Source organism: Pseudopodoces humilis, chromosome 5, assembly GCF_049639895.1.
Source record: "Pseudopodoces humilis isolate 2021_Gansu_Grassland_sample_001 chromosome 5, ASM4963989v1, whole genome shotgun sequence".
Lineage (NCBI taxonomy): Eukaryota > Metazoa > Chordata > Aves > Passeriformes > Paridae > Pseudopodoces > Pseudopodoces humilis.
This window is the reverse complement of record NC_142204.1, coordinates 65,875,819-65,903,059: the sequence shown is the minus strand read 5'-3', so window position 1 is coordinate 65,903,059 and position 27,241 is coordinate 65,875,819. Positions and strand designations below refer to the sequence as shown.

The 27,241-nt window shown below is 40.3% G+C and overlaps 1 protein-coding gene across 3 annotated transcripts in view; it reads right to left on the bottom strand.

Moving 5' to 3' along the window:
- DMTF1 (cyclin D binding myb like transcription factor 1) overlaps nt 1–26,973 on the bottom strand; it is a 28,690-nt gene extending 1,717 nt beyond the window's left edge. Inside the window, exons 1-16 of one of the 3 annotated variants that reach the window (XM_005526037.2) lie at nt 26,841–26,973; nt 20,211–20,327; nt 19,600–19,719; nt 18,579–18,673; nt 17,740–17,854; nt 15,561–15,637; nt 13,947–14,104; nt 13,084–13,116; nt 11,878–11,987; nt 11,125–11,353; nt 9,382–9,533; nt 7,737–7,952; nt 5,162–5,247; nt 4,369–4,527; nt 3,274–3,660; nt 164–311 (exon numbers count right to left, since the gene is read on the bottom strand). In XM_005526037.2, the coding sequence (XP_005526094.1) occupies nt 164–311; nt 3,274–3,660; nt 4,369–4,527; nt 5,162–5,247; nt 7,737–7,952; nt 9,382–9,533; nt 11,125–11,353; nt 11,878–11,987; nt 13,084–13,116; nt 13,947–14,104; nt 15,561–15,637; nt 17,740–17,854; nt 18,579–18,673; nt 19,600–19,719; nt 20,211–20,319 (2,194 nt within the window). In that variant the 5' untranslated portion in view covers nt 20,320–20,327; nt 26,841–26,973. Of the gene's footprint in view, nt 1–163; nt 312–3,273; nt 3,661–4,368; nt 4,528–5,161; nt 5,248–7,736; nt 7,953–9,381; nt 9,534–11,124; nt 11,354–11,877; nt 11,988–13,083; nt 13,117–13,946; nt 14,105–15,560; nt 15,638–17,739; nt 17,855–18,578; nt 18,674–19,599; nt 19,720–20,210; nt 20,328–21,760; nt 21,854–26,840 lie in introns of those variants that run through there. The other 2 variants (XM_088055503.1, XM_088055501.1) reach the window with 2 other exon arrangements.
- Between the last annotated feature and the right edge of the window lie 268 nt (nt 26,974–27,241).

The window sequence follows — 27,241 nt, the reverse complement described above, 5'->3', positions numbered from 1 at the left end:
CTACAGGGAGATCCTTCCTCTGGGGAGGAGTATTTGTTACGTTACTTGAAATTTCATAGCACTGATATGTAAAATTATTTAAGAGAAAGCAAGGATCTTTGAAGTGTTGTCTGCAGAGACTCGAAAGCTCTATACACTGCTTTAATGAAAGGGACTGTCATACCTGTGAGAGTTGTCAAGGGCAGGACTGATTCACTATCTATATCATCTGTTGCCTGGATAAAACCATGGGAAGAAGGAACAATAAGCACAGTCTCATCGTCTATTGTAGGTTGATCAACTTGTTCTTGTATTGTTGGGGAACCCAGGTCCTGCACAACACAGAACAGGCCATGAGAATGTATTCCTGGTAGCATAAACAAAAACCTGCATTGCTCAGCCATGTTCCACAGTAATACACTCTGGATTAATTTTACCTCATTAAATTAAAATGTCAGCACCTGAGATAGCTTATTTCAGCATTTACAGGGACATTTCATCTTAGTGCAGGCACCCAAAAACAAGATGAGAAGAATTCTACCTTGTTGAGCAATGGTGGAGAGGAAGAGAGACACTGCAAGGTGGTGGCAAAACATTCCCTTGCAAGTCAAATATTATGTCTATGAAGACAAATTAGGCTTTTCCACTACTTGCTGTCTAGATGTTCTGAAACTGAAGCATTACCTCCACAAACCAAACAGCTTTACCTTAAGTTTCACAATTTCTGTTGTTAAGTTTTAAGTGACACTGAACATAGAGCTCAAAAGACCCTTTTTGCTGTGCCTTGCTTGGTCTGTCACTGGCTGGAGGTTGGCTCCAGACTTTTCTTGCTGAACCTCATGATACCAGAGGATTGACAACACACTGATTCTTTCCAGGTACAAGTTGTCAATACCCTCATTCTCTTCCAGTCCTGCCACTGCTGCTGCTGCTGCCTCTTCCCTGGCTCCTGTGGTACTGGAATGGCAGCAACACATCTGGCTGACTCAGTGTCACGGCACACTTTTGGTTCCACAAATGCAATGAAGTCATCCCATGCAGTACTGCCAGCACCAGCAGAGATATTTGGATTCCAGTTTTTGTGTGGACCATGCGTAAGGTTTGGTCAAACATCAGGAATCCTTGATGTAGAATGCTAGCAACTGCTGCTGACACAATGGAAGGCACCTGAATTTATCACTGTTTTCAGAGGGAGCAGGAATTGTTTTTGAGAGGTTACAGCCCTCTATATTTAAGAAAATACTGATGTTCCTCTACCTTGTTTTTTGTAGGAAAACTTGTCTCCCTACATAACTCCACAGTGTTTTTGCAAAGGCAGCTGCCTGAAAACCCCTTCCCTGATGCTGCTGAAGAGGAGCTGACAACCTGTGCTGCAGCTCAATGAACTGCACTAAGTCCCATCCAGAAGGGCCTGACCTGCAGGAGCAGCTCTCAGCAGAGCACACAGCTCTGTCCACCAGCAGCACTGGGCTGCAAGGCTTGAAACTGGGAAGAGGAGGCGTGAAAAACTAAAGAAGCCATTGTGGCAAATGGGCACCTTTCCCAGCCAGAAATAATACAACCCTGCAGCATGACTGCCTGCCTCCCACTACCCACCCACAGTGACAATACAACCCTGGCAAGCTCATAAAAATAACACTGACTTAAAGAAAACAAAATTTAGGCATGTTTTTCTAGATACCTTTTCACTGAGAATTACTCACAGACAGTTCACTATTTCCTAGAATTTAAGTACACGTCAAACTTGAATCTGACTTGAAAAGTAAGGCAAATTAGAATTACAAATTCAGTTTGTTTTTCTGTATAGAAAAAAAAAAAGTTTAGTTTTACATTCTGCTAGTCATGAGCAATTTGTACAAAGTTAAATTAGGAACTAGGTTAATATCAAAAGTTTATTAATTCTACCTTGAGAAGCTGAAGTTATAAAATAAGAATAGAAAGCTGATGGTCTGCCTCAAATGTTGAAAATCTTATCACAAGTATGTCAACCATGACACAGAAAGAGGAAAAGAAAAGAACAATCCCCAGCTTTGGGTGTATTCAGATGCTTCTGTAGTAGCAAACTTGAGATGTACAAACATTCTCCCTTTTGTAAAAGCAAAATGGATATGCACTATTAGAAGCTTCTTCAAAGACCAAAGCATATTAATGATGGATTTTCAAGGCTGACAAAGCAGAAATGCAGCTACTGTAGAGAACAGTGTTCTAAAATACAGGAAGGGGTATTTCACTCTAACTCATCTTTTCCCAAATTCAAACCTGTGAAGGAAGAGGAATTTTCTATCCACAAAAGAGCGTTATCTTCTTTTTAGCATCTCTTTTTCTGTGACTTAGTCATTTTCATAATTCCAACAACTGAAAGATTGAGGAACTTAGTAAAACTCATTTCTGCATCTCATGTGTTGGAGATGAATAAATCTGAGGCCAGAAAGAGAAGTAGCTTAATGCTTTAAATTCCCATTTAAAAGATACTTGACTGGATGTTTAGTCAAACATAGTATGATAGTATGTTTAACGGAAGTCCTCAAAACTGGAAACTGAGGTACATCTTGAAGGATGTTATTACACTCATAAAGCAAAACCTGAACACTCTAGCTCACCTCACCTCAATCTATCTATTGATGCAGGTATGCTGGACAATTAACAGCCCAGTTTAAAGCAACAGCATCAAACAGGAATCACCTGAAGGCAACTGTTCAGTGTCACCAATGTTCCAGCTTTCCACTGTCACCATGCAGAAGTACCCTGAATACTGAAGCAACTCCACAGCTAGTGAGGTGTTCAATGCTTCAGATAAAATCAAGTATAAGCCTCAGTACCAAATTAAATGCTATTACTTTCATATTCATAACACTAACAAAGCTCAAGGATAGAGGATCTCAGCAAATACTTGTAGAATGGTGATAATCACAGAATTGTTTGTATGGGAAGGGACCTTGAAGATCACTCAAAGCCCCATCCAATCTGCCCTTGAACATTTCCAGAGATGAGGCAGCCCACAGCTTCTCTGGACAACTTGTTTGAGTGCCTCACCACTCTCACAGGAAAGAACTTTCTCCTAATACCTCATCTAAACCTACATTCTTTCAGTTTGAAGCCATTCCCCCTTGTCCTGTCACTATATGTCACAACTCTTATGAATAGTCCCTCTCCATCCTTCTCCCTTCAGCTATCAATATAAATGAAATCGCTGAGATATTTCAGATGAATAGCTTAACATAAAGGCCACACATTCAATGAAATCATTCTCCGTGCAGAAATGGGGAAAATATCAAGTTTCATGCCCTCCCTTACCTCAGTAACGTAAGTGCTGGGTAAATCAGAGTGAGAATCCTCATTCTGTTTCAGGCTAGCATCAGCAATCTCCTCCTCAGTTCTTACCATAACTCCATCCATCAGTTCTCTACTATTCCTGCTGCTAAATTTGGAAGCATCATCTTCGTTGTAGGCTGATTGCTCTTCGTCACTCAGCTTGGACTGATGGATATCATGTGGGAAAGTATTTGTTCCTAGGGTGTCTGGAGGATCTGTCAGGTCAGCTGACTGAATGTCTGAATCCACAGTCAGTTCTGTCTGGGTGACAGAGGAGGAGATGTCTTCGGCAGCAACGGTGCGGATTATCACACTCGGCGTGTGGCACTGCACTGTGACGTTGTCACTTGTGTTTAACAAATGCTCTGGCTGTGAGCAGCATTTGCAAGAAAAGAGACAAACAAAACCCCAAAAAAGGTCAGAGACTTTCCTGTAACTATCTACAGATCTTTCAAGCAAATACAAGCAAAAGGATTCCAACTGCTAAGTATAGTTTAGAGTTTTATATACACAGTATATCAGCCCAGATCATCTGTTGGCCTTTCCTGTTCCTAAAGGATAACTTTGTAGACTGAATGTGGTGTCATGTGTTAAGTCACAAATAAATACATAATAATATTAAAGAGGCAACCATTCAGGTGAGGATCACTGTAGATTCAAAAGGTCGGCGTTCCACTGAATTTTTAATCACTTTTGTGATTCAGTCTCCAGTTTGCTACTCCTTTCCTCCCTCTAACAAAAAGCAATACTTGTCACTACTATCCAATGTTGTGGGCCAATATCTATTTGTGAGAGTAACTGAAAACATCACAGAACAACAAGATCTGGTTTTGCTGGGGACCAAGCCACTAAATGAAGACATCCTGTTCAGAACTTGCTCACTAAGCTAAGTTCTGAAGCAACCAGAGGTTGCTTTTTCAAAACAATACACAAACCCCCAAATTCTCAGTCTTCAGGATTTTAAACAAAGTAACATTGTTATGACTCAAGAACCGCTTTGCAAATGTAACATACATGTGCAGGGCCTTGCATTACAATGTTCCCCTTCCCCCAGTGCCCAAAGCCCAGAGCTCTCACAGATAAGGCGTGAACGATGATCTGCTCCGGGGAGGCCGGAGCTGCCGCAGCCGCCAGGGTCATGGTGGGACTCGTTGCCAGGGTTAAAGGGAGGCCTTGGCTCGAGCTTGTCTGCAGTAAGTAGGTACCTGGTGTCCCAGTCGGCTGCAGGTGGAAAGACTAAAAAGACAACACAGGTTTAATACCCAAACACACTGCCTAGGACATACTGGAGTATTTTGATTTACATGGACCAGCCTAACTGGTCCTCCCTGGAAAATACCACACCAATCCAATCCCTTCTGCACTGACTGCTGCATTGCACTCAAAAAGAAGAAAAAAAGTCATCTGTAGCCTTAGGCTACCAAGGCAAGTATTAAGGGCAGGAGCCCAGCAGGTCTGTACTACGCTGTACAACAGCAAGTAAAAAAGGAACAAATTCAACTAAATTTTACACTGAGATGGAAGGGAAACTACGCTATAAATTACAGGACAATGGAACTGAGACAATCTTTACTTGCTGGGAGCTTTCCTGTTTCCTTTATGTCAGATTTCAACAATGAAAAAAATCCAAGCATGAAGGAAAACTTCATAGCATTAGAGAAAATTTAAAGCATTTAATTATAATTCACAGTTTACTCAGCAGCCCTAATGGATTACACTTTCAGAAATAAGTTTTAGAACTCTTCTTATTTCTTTATTTCTGCCTGAAAACATTCCTTTTTTTTTTTTTTTTTGAAATGCACAGTTCTATACTCTAAAAAGTAGCTGGGCTGAAAAGCAAAAAACACAGTAACAAACACCAGTTACTTACTGGAAGAATCTCAAAGGTCTGTAGTGTTCCACTGTTCAGTGTTACTGTCTCAGAGTCAACAGTAGCAGCAGGGGAATCGGTTGAGGCTGAAAAAGGAAGGAAAAAAAAAAAAAAGGAAAGTATGTAAACCAGAATGTTCAGCCCTGCAGAGAGCATAACATACTATAATTAATACATGGCAGGGTACTGTTAATTCCCCTCAGAGGAAGAAGAAAACTGGCTGCAATCCTAATGACAAGGTTCTCTAATTGGTACCCAAGATACAATACTATTTAAAGAGAGCATTCTACAATCCAAAAGAGCAAAAGAAACTAAGTATGGGTTTAGCACACAGAGATAAAAGCAGACAAATAAAGTTTCTGACATGATCTAATTACTTTTTGTAATGAGATTTGCAAGAGGTTCTAATGTAACGACACCCTTTGGTGTAATGATATCTTTTGGATCATGTACTGCTTGTTTTAAACCGGTGTCAGGCTTAATATTGTTGTGTTTTCCACAGACCATTCCTTCTTTTTTTGTATTTTTAATCTTTTCTGCCCTCCACAGTATGTCCACCCCTGATGAAAGATCAGATGCTTCCCAAGATATTTGCCTATCCTGTATGTTATGACCACAGAGTATAAAAGCTGTAAGTATTTTTACTACAACTATGTAATTATTTACACGATTAGCTCCACTAATTCTAAAAGCAGTGAAGAGAAGCACTGAAAACAATTGATGTACCAGGTATCTTAAGATCACCAGGTCCAAACAACTTGTATTCCAAACTTTATAACCATAATTATGATTTCTATTTACTTGTGAAAAAAAAATAAAATCACAAGTTCCAGGAAACCAGATTAATACTCTGCCTGGGGCTTTCCCGTAATTTCCTAAATACCAAAAGGGGAAAAGATCTACAAGATGGTAACAGTGACCCAAGCACTGGAAACTTTGCTATCTCAGACTCTGTGGCTGCAAAATACAGTAATTTTGCTCTCTTAAGAAGATAAAAGCTCCATTTTTGAAGCTTTTATTGCTGTAGTGGCATGTTCAAAGTTTCCTGCTGCAGGTTTCCTGGTACTTGGTAGCACAGAGCTGTAAAACATGGCCTGTCATTTACCCAGCCACTATATTATAAAACCTCAGGAATTGCCCCTTTGAAACCCTGAGCCTTCCACCAAATACAGCAGAAAGTGGCTAATAGCTTCAGCTCTCATGGGACTGTGAAACACACTATACAAAATTCACTGTGATTACACAACCAGAAATTCTTCAGAGAAGCAGACTAAAATGGGGGAAAAGGCTTGTTAGGCAAACATGGGCAAGTGAAGTCACAAAACAACTATTACAGGACTCAATTCAGAAAGGACTGAAGGTTCCAGGATCCCAGCCCATCCTCCCTGCTCATCAAAACCCATCAGCTTCAATCAAACTTCATTCAATGTCTGAGACTACTGACATAGTATGACAGACCAAAAGTTCTTGGCTTAGTGTCATCTGTCATTCTAATTAGAAAATAAACCAAATAAAATTAAGATAGCACTTAATAAACAGATTAAGATAGATTGACCTAATAAAATTATAAACAGAAAATTGTTTGCCAAAAGCCTGTTCAGGCATAGTCTGAAGAATCAGTTTGTAGACAACTTAGCTCAGTTGGTCAGAGCAGGGTGCTAATAATGCCAGGGCTATAGGTCCAACCCCTGTACAGGCCATTCATTTAAGAGCTGGCATTCAATGATCCACATGGATCCCTTCCAACTCAGAATATTCTGTAACTAATTTGGTAATCAGCAAAACAAAAGCACTAAATTTTCCTAATAAAATTTACAAATGACAAATGATGCAAAATAATATACAGTGCAGATGACAGGCTGCATGTGACTGGAATTACTTAGAAAGATGAGTTACAAAATCAAGCAATAAGAACTACACTCAGAGTAGACCTGGTAATCAATGTTAGATAATGAGTAAAGTTCATCCTTAAGAGCATGGGAAGCACCAACTTAAAAATAAAATACAGCAGTTTAGCAGAACACTGGCTGAATGTCGGTGTGACTTAGCAGCTAATGCTTTCCAGAGTGTTTGTGCCTAGAAATAACTGCATAATAAAGGACTAGGAAAAAACACACCTTCCCTTCAGTGTCCTGCATCAGAACTTGGGGACAGTGGTCTATACAATTTACAAAAGGAGATCTAGTACGTGATGTTCATTGTTCTGCACAAGAGCGACCTGAAACAACTTAAGGAATAAACATACATACTCCGTCTTCATTAAGAGGTTTGTGCATTGAAGGCTTTACAAAGAACAGCTTATGTGGCAAACTCCTTTGTGCACACACACAGACACCTACAGCATCTGTGTCCAGGTGCTCTAATTGTAGCTTCTTGGAACTACCATCACAACAATATCTACATTTGCCTAACGAAGTTAGAAACAGGTAAACAGAACACAGAAATGTTTCACCTGAAGTTATGGCATGACCAGGGGAAAATCAATACAACTCTTTAGGACATGCTCACTCCTCTTTCACCACCTTAGCACAAGCAGGCTTCAGGTTCCTTGTGAGTGGTTTGTTTCAGTACTTACAGACATGGGTGATCTGCACCGGGATCTGCAGAGCTGCCATGGGGCTCGGGGCACTGCCCGTGCTCTCCTCCAAGCGAGCCACCCGGATCTGCACGTGCTGCACCCCTGGGCTGGAGTTACTGCTTGCTAAGCCACTGCCACATTTGTTCTCTGGAAGCTGGTGCCCTGGATTGTTTTTTTGGTTCTCATGGAGCTGTTTGAGACCCTTTATCAGCACTGAGAGAAAAAAAGACTCATGCTAGAGCAGGTTGAAGAAGCACATTTGAAGTGCTGCAACTGATGATTTACCCAAGATAAAAACAGCAAACAAAATCCCACAGAATTTGGAACTTAAGCAATCTCCAGAGATACAGAAAATAGAAATTTAGCACATACATAGACCATTTATAGTCAACTACAGCAATAAACTACATTTCCTTATGGAACCCAGGCATTTCCTGATGCTTGAGGGGCGGAAAAAAGAACACACAGCCCCTAAAAGTTTGGAACTCTCTAAAATGATGCATGGTATATCCCCAAGCTACAATCAAGTGCCAGTATTATTAGCTGTGTAACGCTGCTACCAGAAGTAAATCCTTCATCTTCTACAACATGGAAGCAGATTTGTTTAAGAGCTTGACAGAAATGTCACTGAAAACATGGAGCAAGAGAGCGCAATTCTTCACCTGTGCATGAAGAGGCCCATTGCTCCAAAAGAACCACCCACCCTTCTCCACAATTGCTTTGGCCCTACTGAGAGAGTGGCTGATGTAACAGCAGGTTACAAAACCTGAGGCCTCAGCTTTTCTGTAATTCATTACAGCCGGCTGCCTAAACATCTCCCCTTTGTCAGGGAAAAGAGAGCAGAGCCTGTTAATTCAGTGCTGCATTTATATTATGAATTATTTGATGAAACAACTGTTTATTAATGTGTGGTAACAGGGTCTCTCTTCCCAGCTGCAGCCTTGAGGCAGGACTAATATATAACCACACTGTCAACCACAGCACAAGTGTGCATTAAATTACATCTTTCATTAAGTATGGCATGACTAATCTCTGATTTTTTTCCTCTCCAAGTCAGACAAAGGGAGGTCTGAAGGTCACAGACACCCCTTTGGCTTAGGCACCAGTTTCTCCAAGCCAGAATGGGAAAATGGTATGAAATGTATTTGGGGGAACTTTATATCCTCCTTCTCCCCTCCTCCTCACTGCAGCTAGATCAACCTTCTGTCTGCAGCTAAGGCTCAGCACCCATCAGAGATTACATTTTAACATCGTAAAGACAACACATCTACCCTGAGGCCATAGTTAGGCTGCAGATACATATCCTCTTCCACCTGAAGAAGCCACTGCCCTCCAAAGATCAGAATCATCTGAGATCTGCCAGCTGAGCTGCTTATATACATGCTCTCACTTTAGCCAAAGCTAGAAGGGATGGCAAAGTCTGTCTAGCTGTACACAGCAGCTTGGCCTGTTTGACTGAAACACTTAAGGACTGCTTGTAGGAGCAATTCAGTCAGCAGTTCCAAGGGGCCAGTAACTTCCAGCAAAAGAGCAACGTGCTCTTTGGCCAGCAATGCTGTAAGCAGACAACAAAATGCAGCCCTATTCCTTTGACATACGAGAAAGGAGCTTTCAGAAGAGATGTGTGCAAGCAGTACATTACCAGGGAATGAAACATCTTTGTGGTTCGCAATCTGTCTTTTAATGGTCCACCATTTACTCCGAAGCCACTGTGGGGAGCGGACACTACTCCATCCTTCAGCCAGTAAATCCCAGTTGATGTCATTTTCATCAGAAACTTCAAGTTCCGCTATCCTGGCAGGATACAGAAAATATTGACCTGTTAGAAACTGCCCTCCAGACCAGCAGGGGTGTCGCACATGTCCGGCCGTGTCACACATAACAGCGCAGAACGACATGCTAGTGACCAGCCCACCAGAGCTCAGGAATCGACACAGGCTTCCAAGGCTCCACGCTGCCAGAGGTCAAGCAGAATCATAAACAACAGAAGATGGACTAGACCTGTTAGATGATCCAGTCCATCTCCTTGCCATGCAGGATTATTCTCCTTATTTACTTATACATTAGGTCTTAGATCAGATTATCGTGAAGCATTCCAAGTGGTGGTACTTGCATCTTTTCTTTTTGAAAAAGCATTCCCCAAACACATCTCCAAGGCAGGAAATACTTCCTGAGATTCACTCTGAACATTCACTTAATTAATTTCATGTTATGATATTTACTTGTTTTCTTCTAACAACCATCCATCCTTAACACAGATTTTTGCCTTCTCTCAGATGCTTCTTAGCCAAAGTAGATGAAGTTAACTATAGCATGAAACATTTTCTCATAAATCAATCCCACAAGGCTCTCCAGATAAGAGACAGTCTTCTCTACCAGAATCTGTTCGAAATCACTAAAAATCTCTGAATTGCCCTTGTCTGTACATGGAGCATATGAAAGAGACGTGAATAGTGAGGGGAAAATATTTTTGTGGAAGTTAAGGAAAGTCCTCTTCACAAACAAAGCAAGAGTACTCTTGCTAGCTAAAGAAAGAAGAAAGTAAAAATAAAAAAAAACTACCAAAACCAGCCCTGTAGGATGAGTAAAGGCTATCTGGACAGACCAAACCAGAAATATTAAGAAATATATACCCAGCACATTCTGAAATGTGGAATCAGGCTCCTCATTTTGAGTTCATGTCAAACAGCTTCAGTAAATTTGTTAATACTACTTTGCAAGTGATTGTTAGGTTCCCTGGATGTCTTGGCTTTTTATTCCCACCCAACCATAAAAATCCACTGGCTAAAAAGCCTGAGTTAAAGGCATTCAAAATGGGAGGAGGACTGGAGAGAGCAAAAGATTTCCAAAGTCACTACCAGGTTGCCAGTTCAAATGTAGTCAGAGATGCTGATATCCAATCAGTGTTTGGTGGCCTACATGAAATTAATTTGCAGTCTCAGTTTAGCTCTTTGCAGACAAGATGTCCACATCACAGAAACCACCACCACACTTGACCCTTGTTGGTCATCTCAGCAGAGAGGCCAAGGACTGAACGGGCAGGGAGACTGAGCTACCCTCCAGTTAAGGGTTAAAGCGCATCGGTGGGGCAACGTGTGGGAAGCTTGCACGGTTTGCTGCCTGTGCTGTACCTTTTCTGTGGAATAAAGAAGACTTCAGTCTCCAGGGTTTTCAATCTGACACCTTTCACGAACACTAACATTCACTAAAAAAACAAAAAACAAAAAATATGTTCAATAATAAATCTCTGGGAACTGTAAACACAGCAGTGATTTTTGGAAGGTTCTAGAATTTTCAGTGTCTAGGAAACCAGCAAAACGGACCCCAATGGAATCCTGCCAGCAACACATATTACAAACCTTTAAAAGTAACTAAAATAACGAACCTCAAGATCAGATTTATTTCATCCTCCTTAGTCCACTCGGTGCCCCCACTTTGTTTCCAGTTGAGATAGTTGAGCCATTTAGAGCGGCACTGCTTCTCCGAGCGCGTCCCGACCCGTTCTGCCACAGCAGCCCATGACACACCTTGTGTGACAATGTCACCTGGCTCTGTGCTTGTCAGCTCATGCACTACTTCTGCCAGTCTTTTTTCTTCTTTCTCTGTCCACTTTCCTGAAAGAGAGAGAAGTCCTCCAACTTAACCAGCAGCACATACCCTCTGTTCTGATCTGTAATATGCCGACATTTAACTTCCATGTCCAACACCTTATTCCAGATGCAAGTATTAACTTGTGAAGATGTAACTGTCCTTGATTACTAATAATTTATATTACATCCATTCTTGATTAACAAATCAACAATTCCATTGTTCTGCTGCTGAATTTCTATTTTCCTCTCACAGATGAATAAGGCCGCACAGAACTTGTCTAAACTGTGACCAAAGCAAACTAATCCAAGCTATCTGAACTGTATTAGCTGGAATGCATTAACCATGCAACAATTTAGTAGACATTATTCACATGAGGTCTGACTGAATTTTCCTTTATACTTGAATATATACATTACAAAATAGAGTACTTCACCTCTGAAGTGCACCTGTGTCTCTCTTGACACAGATATCTTGGTTTATAACCATTAAACACAAGGGACAGAATTTTAACCAGAATATCCATTTCTGACACCAGCATTTACCTCACCTGTGTTGCAGGTATCCTTCATCAGCCTACATCGATCCTTTACAGATGAAGCACTTCTCCCCAGGGCAGCTCCTATTGTGGCCCAATCATTACCGTGCTTCACTCTCAGCCTAAAGAGAAATGTGCTCATTAGCACTATGACCAGTTAGGAAATTACCAAAATATCAAATATTCTCTAATAAAAACAGGATGAATGTGCAGTTTACAGGCTTAAACAGAGAATAGGGAAATCACTTTGCTACTTTACTATTAATATTTTCTGCTACGTTTTCCTATGTGTTTCTGGTCCTTTTGGACCAGCTAAGCCACAAGATACTTGTAAAATGTGTAATATCTGTCTTGCAGGAAGATTTTGAGGCTTAATGAGTGCGTTAAACACAATATGAATGTTTAGATAAACAGCCAATTTCCATTCTATACAGATTCCTCAGTGATTTTCAGGTGGTGTACAGAACGCTTGAGAAATTTAAACAATGCCCAATGAAAACCCAGGCATCCTACAATTTAAATTAAGAAAAACAGTACATAATCACATTCATCACTTTAACAATCATCTTCCTCCTTCACATGACAGCAGGCTGCTTAAAATGTTGATCCATGACTAGTTCTGACACATCTGGAACCACAGGCACCTTGTGAATGACACAAACCAGCTCAACTGATCCACACAGATCCATCAATGCAATGCAATATATTCCCTTCCCTCCTTGCTTCAGTCCAACAGTTTCTTCCAACTGCACAGCCCTGGAAATATGCAGGAGGAGATAAAGTCCACAGCCCTATCTCCTTGATCTATCAGGTTCATACTCAAAATTAGGCTTTTTGAGCTGTACTGATAACTTCTGTATCTATAATACCTCCTAGGGGAGATCCTAGTCTTGACCTGCCACTTCCTTTAGGAATAACCTTTGTTCAGATTTTGTAAAGAAATGGAAGCTCTGTTTCTCATAAACACAAATATTGACTGTGCTTGTAAAAAATCTGAAACATTCCTAGTTACAACAGAAGCCTTGCTATAGAACTTTATTGCACACTATTAGATCCTGAACACACATTTTTCTTTAGATAGTAACTGCTATTTTTTGATAGTGTTGGAGCAGACAAATTTACTTGTAACTCTTCAGCGATTTCATACAAGGAAATCTTTAAAAATTGACCAAGCTCCTAAATATAAACAAAGAATATCTTTTTTGTAAGATAACTTACTCTTTAAGTTTTTCAATTTCCTCAGGAGTGTACCTAAGCAACAGGCAAATAAAAAGACATTATTTTAAACAGAAAGCATACAGCATAAATATTTTTATTTTACTAACTACACAGCACACAAATGTGTCTCTTACAACAAGAGATTAAGGAATTTCAGCTGTAAGAAACAATCTGACTCAATACTCTGGAAGAATATCAGAAACAAATGCCATTTTTCTCATTAGTGCATTTCTAAGGTTAACTGGTATAAGATTCCTCTCATTTGTCAGAAAAATTCCTCATTCTCCATGATCTTACTCCTATGAACAGAATTAGAATTTTCTGCATTAGTCTTTCAAATAACCAGCTTCTTCCTTACTGTCCCAGTTCACCATCACCATAAAGCTGACTTTCCATCAAAAAACTGTATCAGCACTGAGAAGATACTTTTAATTTTCAACTACCTTCAAAAACTAAAATATAGTATCTTTTCTGGATGGCACCAGATGGCACTGCTTTAAAGAATGGCAAGCAAGGGCATACGTAAGGCATGAAGATCAATTACTTCCAGGTCACAGCTCTACAAAAAGTTACATCTCAGCTCAGATCCATGTTTGTGTCCAAGTCCTCTCATCATATCAGAAGCTGTTATTCACCTTTGATTTGGGTTTTTTGTTTGTCTGTTTTTTAAAGCCATCATTGAATACCATCAATTGAACACAACTATTGCCAAGGATTATCTAACAGAATTGAGCAGAGGTGACATATTAGCAAGATCTAGGTCTGTTTGGCTAAAATTTTCTGTCTCACACAGAACATGTCAAGCATAAATACATGACCCTAATCATACCAATAAAACCATGCAGCATTAGAGGGTTTCATACTTTCCAACATGGTTTCTGTCATCATACATGCGAAGAACTCTTCTATAGACAGCAAAGAGAGGCCGATTCAGACCCCAAGCTATTGTCCTGTAGAAATCTTTTCTTTCATCTTTTGACATTTCAAATATAATTTCAGTGGCATCTTTTATTCCACGGGCCTAGAACAAAGCATTTTAAAAAAAACAAAACAAAAACAAAAACCACAAACAAAACACCTTAGATAAAGTCTCCTTGGAATCAAGAAGTAGAACACAAGAACTGAAGCCATTATGCAACTTTCTGAGTATCACAAATACTACAGTCCAAAAGTAAAACCGAGTACTTATGGATTAGCTCCCTCAAACACAAACTCTTGAACATTAGGTTTTTGAACACTAGGGTTTTGCTTTTTTGATTTTTTTTGCATTGGAGTCCAAGGAGACATAGAAATTCTAACACCTTTCCACATATAATAAAAAAAAATCTGTCCAATGTACATATTAAGATCAAAAATTGAACCATCATATAGGACATCATGGAATATGTACTGTGGTGGAAATAGTCTGGGGCCATACAAGGGAAAGTTGTCAAACTGCTATATTGATTTATTACATAATTTTAAATATTCCTTATGCAACAGCAATTTCTTTCAATTAAACTACTCTTCTTGTTTTGACAGAAACTCAAATAAATTCAATACAAAAACACTGCAATGAAATATAATGGTAAAGCTCAACTTCAGCTTAAACTAAGAATCACTACATTGCAATTATTAGAAGCAGTACAAGAAAGCAGACAAATGGGAAAAGAATGAACCAAATGATTTATCAGTAACTCAGAAAAGTTATTTAGCTAGCTTAAAAAAGCTTCACTAGATTTAAAACATAGTATTACCCATGAATGATTTTGTGGCAGAAACTCTTAATATGTGTGTGGGCAGACACATACTCTTCAACTAATACTACAGATTTTTATCCCAATGAACACTAAATTCAGGGCTTTTTTTTTGATACCCCAAGTGAAGGATGGTGAAACTGTAATATCCAGGCTATATATTCTCAGTTGTAAGGGCTCAGCTCAATATTCTCAGCTGCAAGCCTACCACAAGTAGGACTTATAGGCAATTATCACCATCAGCGTGTTCACCACATGCCCATTTAAACTGAACTCCAACCCAAATAATTTAAGGGAAGAAAGCAGACACAGACATCCTGCTAGTGCAGTACACAATCGTAGACTTGGCACCAAGAACATCTGGAAGTTGTATTCAGTGCTCAGTAAGGAAAATTATCTCTACTGCTAGTGCATTTTTTTTTTCCAGAATCTTCAACAAAGGTTTTATGAGTCCTCAATGTATAGTCAGAGAAAGAGATTTAACCATGCAAAATGTTATGTCACAATACTCAAAATGGGCTATATCCGGAACAAAAATTAAAAGCAATGTTACATTCAGTAGTACTTAAATCCTGTCTTATAAATAAAATTTTCCCATGCATTTCAAATGGGTAATGACCATTCCCACAAAAAAACAATCCAAATCATTTACTGAGTATTCTGGGATGTTCTAAAGGAAGTTAGTTTCTAGCAGGAACTGTACCACCACATCAATGAGCAGGGAACATACTCTAAACATACCTTTAAATAACGCTCAATGTTACTCATCAAAATGTCAATTTCTTCCTTTGACCACATCCCTTGTTTCCATTTATGGCCTGAAAATAGAAATGATAACTAATTAGTGAAGGCCAGAAAAACAGCATGAACAGAAGTATCTGAAAACATGACCCATACTGCAATTAACAAGGAAAAGAGTAATTTTAGCTAAAAATATAACTAGCATTCATTTTAAACAGATATGATTTCATAACTGACAGTAGTGATCAACTAATATTTAAATAATGTGAGTCAGACCCCTCTTCAAAAACATCCCATTTTTAAAAACAGAACATGAACTCCTCTGTGTGCTGTCAAGTCACATTTTCAGGCTTTCTCTTCAGCTGCAACTAGAAAATTTCTGTCTTTAAACTGACAGCTGAAATTTCCATGCACTCAAAATGATTCCAGAAGCTGGCACTTAAAATATGACTCAGAAGATTACCTGAAGAATTGGCAACAAGGTGGGGTTCTCTTGCATGCCTTAACACTCCTGAACATGAGAATAGTGCCACCTACTGTGAGTGCTTCTCATAGAGGCAAATGCTCTATTAAGCCTTTTTTGACAAGCTGCTCCCCATCTCTCTCCTTCTTCTTGCATTGGGAGGAATGCTCAGGGGTCACAGTCAACATAAAACCTTGTGGTGGGTCTTTTACTTTCCCAAATAAAAGTGGCAAACCAATAGAAACAACGTTTCCTCTCTGTCTATGCCTTTAGTAACTACAATGCCAGCTAAGCTTTGAAAGTAAACCCAACCAGCTTTACTCAGAGAGAAAATTTCAAACCTGAAGTCTATCAATAAAACATTAAAACATTCCTACTTTAAATTATCCCTTTTTCCCTTTATGGTCATACCATACTTTTAATTAAGCTTATGCCAGTGTGTGTGACCCAGTTTACATACTGGTGTGTGCTGGCTACCTGCCCACCTCTGCTCAGAAAAATCAGGGTACTTCCTTCTCAGCCTGCTAATTACCAGAGCTGAGAGACAGAGCACACCAAAGAGACTGTTTACTCAAATCCAATTATAACGGAAAGTACAGGCATTATTACTAATTCCACTGGAACTGGTGAGAGAGCACTCTTTCCCTGTGCCCCATAGCTTCAATCTCTTCTTCCACTGTTACAGACAGAAAAATATTGTATTCATGTAACCGATTCACACAGGTCCCAGCCTCTGAACTGACTTAATGAGACACTGTTACACTTCACATGGAATAACCTCTAATACCAAACAATTTTAGGAAAGGACATATATTCTGCACTTCACATGTTCGCAAATTCATAGTCAAGATTATCATAACCTGCCCACAGGTCTGGGAAGAAAGCATTATCAAGTGGAGACTGTTATAAAATGATGAGCTCAGGCAACACGTGCCAAAGTCTGAGCTACTGTAAAAGACACACACTGGCATTCCTACACCGCTGATCTCTGTGACAAACCACAGAGCTTACAAGAAAAGTTCAGCCACTAGAGATTCTCAAATACTTTCCTTGGCATATTTTACCAGAAACGTCTTCCTCAAATTATTAATCTCTTAACTGGAATCACATTGAGTGCCCTCCTTTGACTGGCTTACAATGCTGTGGCTCTTCCTAAAGGTTTTTAAAAAGTCAGAGTAAGAAAAACAGTAGAGGGGCTGAGGAAACCAGAGACAAAACTTGTCTCCATTTGACACTAAATTTTTTTTTTAGGTTTAGAAAGGCACTTCCCCTGTGGGGAGGAAAGAAAAAACAAAAGCTCTTGAGTTCAGCAACTACTATGATTGCAGACATATTTGGAAAGGGAGGAATGCCCAGTGGGTTGGAACTTTTAGGAGTAGCAGGGATTATTTCATTAGGTCCTGGTCTGCAGGAGCCCTCTTCTTCTGAAGCAATGCCATTAACCTGAGCATGGACTGTTTTTTTCTTGGTGTCCCCCACTTGTGCTGCAGCTTCCCAGCCCCTGACCAGACAAACACAACTCTCTGCCCCATCTGGGCTTACACACAGCACCCACAGCCCTTCTCTACTGTGGCCACTACTGTCACCACTGCAGCCATGGCCCATCTCCAAAAAGCCAGACCAGAGATTACTTTATACAACTTGCAAAATGTCCTGAGACATTTGGAATAGGTTACCTTTCAACAGCATGGGAGAACTGCACTTGAATTACTGTACCTTTATTGGTTAGAGAATCCTTATCCTCTTTGGTTGTGAACCAGGCTTGACTAACAGCTGATACTTCTTCATTGCCCATTGGGGAGATTTCATCCAACTGTTCATTCTGAAGAATCTTGAAAAGGCCAATATGAAACAATACAGTCAGGTATTCAGTTGTTTATATCACTTTACAATTAACAGGGAGACATAATTTGAAGGAAAATTAAATCAGCACACCTCATCATATTGTGGACTGTCAAAAGTGTCATGTCTTAGATACAGCATTGTAACTATTACCTTTCTTAGAACACTTCAGTAAGATTTAGCATATTAAAACACAGATGTTGTGAGAATTAATTAGGTAACATTCTTCATCTTGTTTAATGTACAGTAAGTAAGAAGAATCTCACTGGCTGTGGTGGAAACAGGACTATATCCAGCATCTACAATCTGGAACTTTTGAACATGGTATACCCACAATGAAAACTATCTGTAACTGTTAGGACTGGTGACAAGACAAAGCCTATTTAAGCCTGTTATAAAGACTAACTTATAATCAAAGAATGACAGAAATAACAGATAAAGTTGTCTTCTATGCAGATCACATATATAATTACCAGTGGAGGGCTATCTCTATTACTCTTTGCAGTATTGCTCTTTGGGCAGTAACTTAAGACTATATATACCCAGTCTCATATATAAAATTATTCAACTGTCCTTTTACAGACCAGCATTTTTACAAATAAGATCCATGCTCACATACATTCGTTCCAAAGAGTCTTATTCATTTAGTAAGCATTTCTGATACTTTAATTTATACAAAAGCATAACAAGTGAATTTTGAAGTTTTACTGTACCTGAATCTGGGTAACTGTTCCTTCATTAATCTCATCTTCAGCTACCTCAGTGGTAGCAGTCATGGTCACCTCAAAGCTCTGATCATTTTCTGAAACTTCAGAATGGGGAAGTTAGTTGCATACTTAACTCCTGAAGCATTTTTTTACACATGCTACAAGTTTTATAAATTGCTACCTTGGAAGTGAAAATTTTGAAGAGCCTTATTCAGTATTTATTTGTTGACACAGTAAATTCACTAAAATGATTATCAACTGCTTCTCTTCATAAAATTTATATATGGATTTTAAACCCTTCAGTTTTATGCTTGACTACCACAATGACCTAATGTGAAACATGAACAAAAATTTTTTGATGCAAAAATTTGAAACTGTATTGGTATTTCTTTTCCAGCCGGAGCTTCAGTATTTTCCAGTTATTTAAGGACAACATTCAAATCTTTTGGCTGCATGCATTTTCCCCAGTCCTCCTTCAACTTCAACATAACGCCTTTACTTCTAAGGAATTTATACCTAATTCTACCAAATAAACAGGCTAAAATACTCTTAGGTATTGCAAATTGGTATTTTAACCAGATCTGGTTTAGTTTCCCTTTGGGAGATTTATTAAACTTTCTAATATTTAGTCAACTTCCAGAAGACTAATTAATCCTTTTTTACAACAATCTCTTTTACATGCACCTTAATCTTACACAACACTGAAATACTAACTGTACTGTCTGATCATTAAAAAAACCCCAAATCTCTCTGCAGGAGAGCATCTAGTTGTTCATTTACTTATCCTTCATTTTATTCAATACAATTGTGCCTGCAGGTCTCTGAACTACTTTAAGTACAGGCTTATTTTGCCAGTACTGATTACTGCAAAACTATCCAAGGCTGAAAAAAAAGTATGATACCCAAGTATATTAATAAAATTTGGAAGAAAATAAACACATACAGAATATTCTACTGTGATTCAAGAGTCCACTTTTAACTTTCACCAACAGATATATTTGCTACAGGAGTACATCAAAGAACTTACTTGGAACTGCAACAACAGAAATGCATGGAGTAGAATCATCAAGGCTTTGATCATCCTCTGATAAGCAAAGCCTCTTGTGAGGAGGTTCAGAGCTGTCTTCAGAGTCTACTTCATCAGCTTCTAAAAACAAAAACACACCCAGGTTACTTCCTGTAAGCTAAGTGGAGCCTTGGACAGAATTCTCCCAAAAAGTGGGCCAAAGCAAGTAGCAGCAAATGTGACAGGCTGGTTCAGTGCTTTGCTGCTGCCCAGGGACCTGGTCTAAGTTATGGGCAACAACAGTTCACATGCTTTCTTCAATATGCACTTTCTTTGAAAATCCCATCCACAGCCTGTCAAACACAAATTAGGCTACAGAAATTTGGGTATGTGCTTTTTTCTAAGAATCTGTTTCAACTGAAAAAAACCTCAGCAGCTGTATCTCTGTTGGGCACGCACAGCTTTGGGATTTATACCTAATTCAACACTTTATCATTCCTTAAACCAAAGCAGAACAGTTCTTGCACAGTAAGCTGCACCTGAGTAGCTCACAGAATTTGTGGGCAGGGATGTATGGTGGTCAGATCAATCAAAACAAAGAAAAAAAAGTACTATGTAATACAATTCGATACCATTTTGAGGGCAATGAAGAATTAGGTTCCCTTCAGTATCCTGAGTCAAAGTCACAGAGTTCACGGTTTCTACTGTCACTGTGTCAGACTCTTCTTCAACTGTGCTCATACTCAAACCTGAAAGAGCAACACACTGATTATGTTTCTGTAGCTGGACTCCACTTGGACCATAAAGTTGCTTCCATACCCCAAACAAGCAGCACAAACTCCCACAGGGAATGAGCCTGCTCTTTCATATGAAAAATCCACAATTTCAGACATTCATCTACCTTTACGTTCCTGCACACATATATTGCACAAGGTAAAACCAGATTGCTTTAAAGTAACTTCTCCAGTTAAAAAGAGTACCTAAACTCCCTATGAGGAGAATTTGCAACCTACTGATTTTTTTTTTCAAACACAAACTTAAGCTATTATTTTTTCAGCATTTTGAAATTCTTCACATCAGGTGATTTTTTCCAGTATTTGCTCCACTGTTAATTTAATAATTCTGCTATTATAGAACTGAAAGTCAGTCAGGACTGACAAATATTTTTCTAGTGTTCTATTAGTCACAGCTGCATTATTTATAGAGTGCCAGCTGGCAAAGTTTTATTCTCCTTCCATGCATACAACTAAACGTGAAACTTGCATTTTTTCTTTGGCATATAAACAAGAGCAACAGAAAAATTGGTTGCAAGCAATCACCAGTACAAAAAGATACTGAGACAAGTAATCTAGGATAAGACACATACATTGAAGTCACAGAATTAGGGCAATATGAAGGGTCTTTGATAATTTAATTTCCACTATAAAAGTACTACAATGAAACACAGAGTTTATAAGAAATTCTATGTAAACCACCAGCAGTAATTCTGAAATGAAACAAAGCAGAACATCACAACAAGTTTTATCCAAACACAAAGAGATGCAGCATTTGCTGCTGCAGAAGTGAAAAGAAATCACATCTAAAATATCCAGAAACTTTGCAAAGATTTCATGAGGTTTAAGCCTGCTTTTGTTGACACTGGCAGAGATTTGTAAAAAGAAAATATCATCTATTTCTCCTTTAACTGCTCAGTCCTTTTTCTGTGTTTACTCATATGTCAACAACAACAAATAAAGTACTTTTAACTTTTATTTTGAAGCCAAAATGTTGTTAAAAATATCTGGCTATAGCTTTAGAAAAAAGAAATCACAAATACATAAAAAAAATTCCATGTACTAGGCAGAGATACTCACATACTCATATGCAAGTGGAATTTACAACCTGGATTTCAAATTCCCTATATAATGTTAACACTCTTGCATCAGCACGGGATTATTTAATTTTTAATCAGAAAACATGTTCTTTAGTATTGAAGATTCCCAAGAGAAGTGTTATCCTAGAAAGATAAAACTACTGCCAGTCCTAAAAAACTACTTCTCACCTCTCAAGCTTGTTGAAGACTTGGCATATCTTTAAGCACACATAGTGACTGATTCCTGAAATGAAGTGATATTACCCTTCTGAACATGTAAAAAAATTGACATACCACTGACATTTTAAATCAGAGGGTTCTCAAACTTACTTTCACATCTACCATCAGCAACAGTTCCTTGCCACACGCAAGTGTAGGAGGGAGTAACTTCCTTGGGATTCATCTGCTGCTGAATTTTACAGCCCGTGCTCTATCCTTCACTAGAAGCTGATGTTTGCTGCACGGCTGTAATACTGATTTTAGGAACCAAAAGAGGCATCCTTAATGCTAGAACATGAAGAAACACATCCAAAGCGTTACAGCTAAATTAGCAGACTGTAACTTTTTCAACCCAGTTTTAAGTTATTAATTTAGCTTTTGGGGAGTGAACAAACTGGGCCAAAATTAACAGGTTCTCTTTTTCACATTCATATGTACTTTCTGAGTAAGTTTTACTACAAGGACTGCTGTAGTAAAAATCCCAAAAGTTACTGGAAATGTGTTGGAGGATTCTTCCTTAATTTTATGTCAACTAGTTGTCACAACATTTATTTTTCTACAATCAGTTGAAAGCACCCACTTTTCTTTTCACCATTTTAGAGGCCTGAAAGACATGAGATTTATAAGACACATTACAACAGTCATTTACTTCACCTACAGTTCTGAAAACAGTGGAAACTATAGCACCATCCACAGCAGAAGATAGAGCAGAACATTCCTTCTTTATTATTCCAAGACTGATGAAAACTGAGAACAGGCACAGCAAAGCTGGGTCATTCTTTCAGCAGTTACCTAGGACTTGATGAAAATCAATCTGTATATTTAGAGGATTTGGCTACCAAATAAAAAACACAGGGCAATTAATACCTTCACATTCTCTGTCTTGCTGGTTTGCAAGTTAGGAGGGAACAGGACACAGCGTAAAAAGGATCCATATGTCCAAATATGGCATTCCCAGAGATGGGGAGGAAGCTGCACCAGGATCAGTAGGTGCTACCCTGACACTTCCATCCAGAACTGTAATAGGATTTACCAGACAGTGGCTGAGGGAGCACACCACTGACTCCTCTGATCAAGTCACACATCTGCAGCTGTCAGCTCGAATTGAAGAGCACCCAACACAGGGCACTGTACTTTGTTCAAGGTCCTGTGACTTCCCAAGAAATATTCCTCAATGTAATTAATGGATTGAGGATGAGTTTATAACTCCTTGCCAATTTCCCAAAAATGGTTTATGCCACCTGCAAATGCAGACTCTCCCCCCAGAAATGACGCTCTGTGTAAGATACTCAAGATTTAGCATATCTTAAGTTTTCTGAGTAAAGGTAATAACTTTGACCAAGCCTTGATAAAAACTTAAAAAGATCCAAATCCTTGATTTGATTCCCATCAACTTTAATGCATATGGCCTCGGGCCACAACTGAAAACAGTAGAAAGAACACGAGAAATTAAGTCAAAGTCAAATGCGTATTTTGGACACAATTTTTTATTCATTAGATCTTAGAAATACAAGAAAACTGAAAGAAAAAACAACCAACCAACCAGGTTATTTCAAGCTACATTTACCCCAGGACAGGGGCACCAATCCATTAATACATCAAGGAGTGACCAAAATCAGGAAAAACTGCACCTATTTGAGTGAATAGGTAACATTCCCCAGATCTTACAAACCTCATTGTTTCACCCTCAAATAATGATGTAGCTATCAGGTCCTCTGACACATTCACTTGCTGCCCAAGCCAACGCCCTCTGATGCCTTCTCCTGGTCCCGGCTGCAGGGCCACTGTGCTCACCTCGATCCATCACAGTGCACAAGCCGGAGCTCTGCTGGACAATGCCAGACCGTGGCACAGGCTTCGGGATGTGCCATGTGAATTCTGCTCATTACACACACCTGCACATCCACACATCTGCTCTTGCAAAAGCTAAATGCAAAGTAAATTAAAGCCAAGGTTTCTTAATTAGTGAGAATTAGGACCTGAGTAGTCTCATCACCTTCAAAATATCACCTTCTTTTCACAGCTTCACTAAGTGTGCTTTTGAAAATGCAAACAAGTTTTATTTTAAACAGAAGGTTTACTTGAGTTTTAAATGAACAACACAAGGCTTGTCTTTAATCCTTGATTCATACGCATTCTTTACAGAGATGCCAATCTATCACTAATATTTCATGTTCTGAAAGAGGGTGTTAGCTTTTGGGGAAGAGAACAGTGTTGGACAGACATGCACCAAAAGTGTGGATGCCATAATCCATAATGAAATAGCACCTTAGAAACCAGGGTCAACTCAAAAAGAATTTTTGCCTTGTTGGATTTCTGTGTGTATTTACCAAACCCAGTACTTTTTAGAGCAGTACTACAATTTCAAGTAAGTTTCAACATCCAGCCAAAAGGTGGGAAAATACTTTGTTTACAAGACTAATTCAGTACAGATTTCCAATATAAGTTTTCCACTAAAGCCACATAATAGAGCAGTTCTTACTTATTAGGGAAGCATGCAGCATAATTATGGCAGAAAAAAACCCCACAAAGCTGACTGTACAAGCTGAAAATAAAAACTGAACATCCTAATACAAAATTCCTTTAATTCTAAATAACCCACATCAGGCAGATGGGCTCAATTATTCTGTGGGCTGTAAAAATTAAGCACTTCTAAGAAATAGTATTTTTACTCTTGCACAGAGAATTCTGTCACTGCCCCTAGTTATTAACTGAATGTTATGTCTAGTCTTCAGTGGACTGTTGTAAATCTTTTAAAACTTCTATACCAAGTTGTATTAAAGACTGTGTTCTCTCCATTGGGCAATAAGTATGTTTCACTAAATCCTGTAAAAAGCAAAAATTGAAGATTATTAAGAGAGGTTTCCAGTTACTGTGGTATTTAACTGGAACAATCCCATGGAATACATTGGGATTTTGAGGCATTTGTTCAAGAGTAACATTAAGGAAACAAAATCATTACAGGACCTTGTATTTTTGGAAGCCTGAATGTTTAGTGTATTCCACACCAAGCCAGTACTCCCAGTACATTATCAGTAGATTTTATTATTCAACTAGTGCCAGTGCTGTTATGCTAATATTCAACAAAACCCCCTCAACTTTACTCCAGACCAAATGGGTTCTGCTCAAATTTAAAATCCCACCACGCTGAAATTTTCTCTAACAGCTGCCAACAATGGATATGAAAAGGAACCAGAGACCTGAGTCTGGGGCATACAAGGATTTCTTAATCTGCATCAGCATGAGATTACAGTCCTCTAAGAACACTTGCATCCTACTCAACAGTGGTATTTACAGAAGTGGGCCATCACTGAAACAGAATATATGGGAGACAATGGGACAAAGTGTCCTCATTTGCATTGATCCAAATTTGGCAGAACTCCATGAGTTCTAGCCTGTCCATTGAAAGTTTAATAAAAAGCACTTAACATGCTTTAAATGTCACACAGGGGAAAAAACCAACACAAAACAAAATAAACTTACGTTCTACCTCTTTCGAAAGAAGTAAACACAAAGTTTCAAGTTTTCTTTTTTAGGAATTGGCTCCTGGGCACAAAATAGCTTATGGCTATGGATAGAAATCTTCCCAAGTATCGTATGTACTAAAATTCTTTTCCTTTCATGTAAATCCACTTCCATGCCAAGCATTTCAGTAACTTTTTCACCTTTATAAACAATGGGTAGAATTTTAGCATGCAAGAAAAATTATCCTAACTGTAAGACTGATAAGCAAAGAGAAGTCTTTCTTGCTTTCTGATGGACAGATGAGCACAGAAATGATGCTCAAAAAAAGGGGACCTATTAGAACATGAAAAACACACTAGAGAGGTCTTTTTCTCTTATATGGCCACTTCATATATTTTTGTCTGGTTTAGACAAAAATCAGTATTTTTGGGCATTCCACTAAAGGAGTTATAATTAATGTTCAATCTTTTCAGTAAGTCATAAAACATCATGAACTTGTTTATATTTTATAATCACATGAAATGATGTAAATGAAAATCTGAACGAGATGTGTCCATCTCAGTGAAGAACCTGCATCTCCTGGTTTTGCAAAGGAATTCTAACTATGCTGTCAAGAGGCCAATTTACATCTGCAGCCAGAGCAGCACTGGCAAACAACAAGCATTCTCTAGTTTATTTCAACTAACAATGGCCAGGTGGGCTGAACAGTGTAACTCTGTGAATGAATACATACAAATACTATCAGTCAGCTGAAGAAGTAGCTCGTACAAGTGCAATACACTTTGCCACAACCAAGGGCACAACCAAGAATAAAGAGACCTCAAAAAGGAAAAAAAAAAAAAGAAAAAAAAATTTAGGGGGAAAAATAGGCTTTTCCAACCAGAATCCTTTATTCTGGCAAAACAGCATAGCTCTAGTGCAGAAAATCCCGGTACCGCTCTAAGATGAATCTAAGATGACTCTGCCTGATCTTCGCAGAGTCGCACATTTCAGACTCCACTTGCCCTAAGCAACCTCAAATCACAACTCTCGCTGGGAAATAAAAAAGTGATTATGAAACAAAACAGATAAAATCCCCAAGGCTCAGGATACCCCAAGCGCAGTCCCAGCGATCGTGCAGGTGGCCTCTTATTAGAGACATCCAGGTATGGGGGAGGGAGTTAAAACCAGGAACAACAACAATTTAAAAAATAATAAAACATAATAAACAAAACAAACGCGCTGGCCGGCCTCCCCTTGCCCTGTCCTCCCAAGGGAGCCGGGTTTAGTAATTTCTAGGGCCGGTCCGTCCGTCCGCTTCCCAATTTCCCTGTCCGCAGCGCTGCCGACGCCCGGCAGCTCCCCGGGATGGCGCGGGGGTCTCCCAGGAGAGCGGCCGGCGGGAGGCAGCGGCCCTGCCCCTGCCCCGGCACGGCCCCCGGGGCGGCGGGTCCGCTCCCCCCTCAGCCCCCGCTGCCCCGCGGCCGCCAGCGCCGCCATTTGGCCCCAGGCGGCCGCCGCCATTTTCCCGTGCCCTCGGCGGGCGGCGGCGCTGGACGGCCCCGCCGCAGGCTCCGCTGCCCGCCCGGCCCTGCCCGCCCGGCCGGCAGTCCGGCCCGAGCGCGCCGAACCGCGGGGCCACACACGGCCGCTCCCCGCCCCGTCCCGTCCCCTCCCCTCCGCCCGCGGCCGCCGCCGCTGCCCGGAGCTCTCGGCCCTGCGATCCCGCAGGGCCCCGCGCACTTACTTCCTGTTTTGGGTCCGGGCACTTGAGAAACCAGGATGGAGACTCCCAAGTACCAGGATGGAGGCGCAGGGCGGCGGCGGGCGGCGAGCGGGGGAGGCGGAGGCGGCGGCGGGGCGAGGCGCTGCGAGCCCGCCGGGAGGGCCCGCGCCCGCCCGCCCGGCGCTTCCGCCCGCCCGCCCGGCGCCACAAAGCGCACGGAGCGGGGCCCGGAGCGCCGGGGGCTCCACGGAGCGCACGGAGCGGGGCCCGGAGCGCCGGGGGCTCCACACAGCGCACGGAGCGGGGCCCGGAGCGCCGGGGGCTCCACACAGCGCACGGAGCGGGGCTCGGAGCGCCGGGGCCTCCACACAGCGCACGGCGCCTTCCCCGCCTCGCTGAGGGGCCCCGGGGCCGGACCCCCT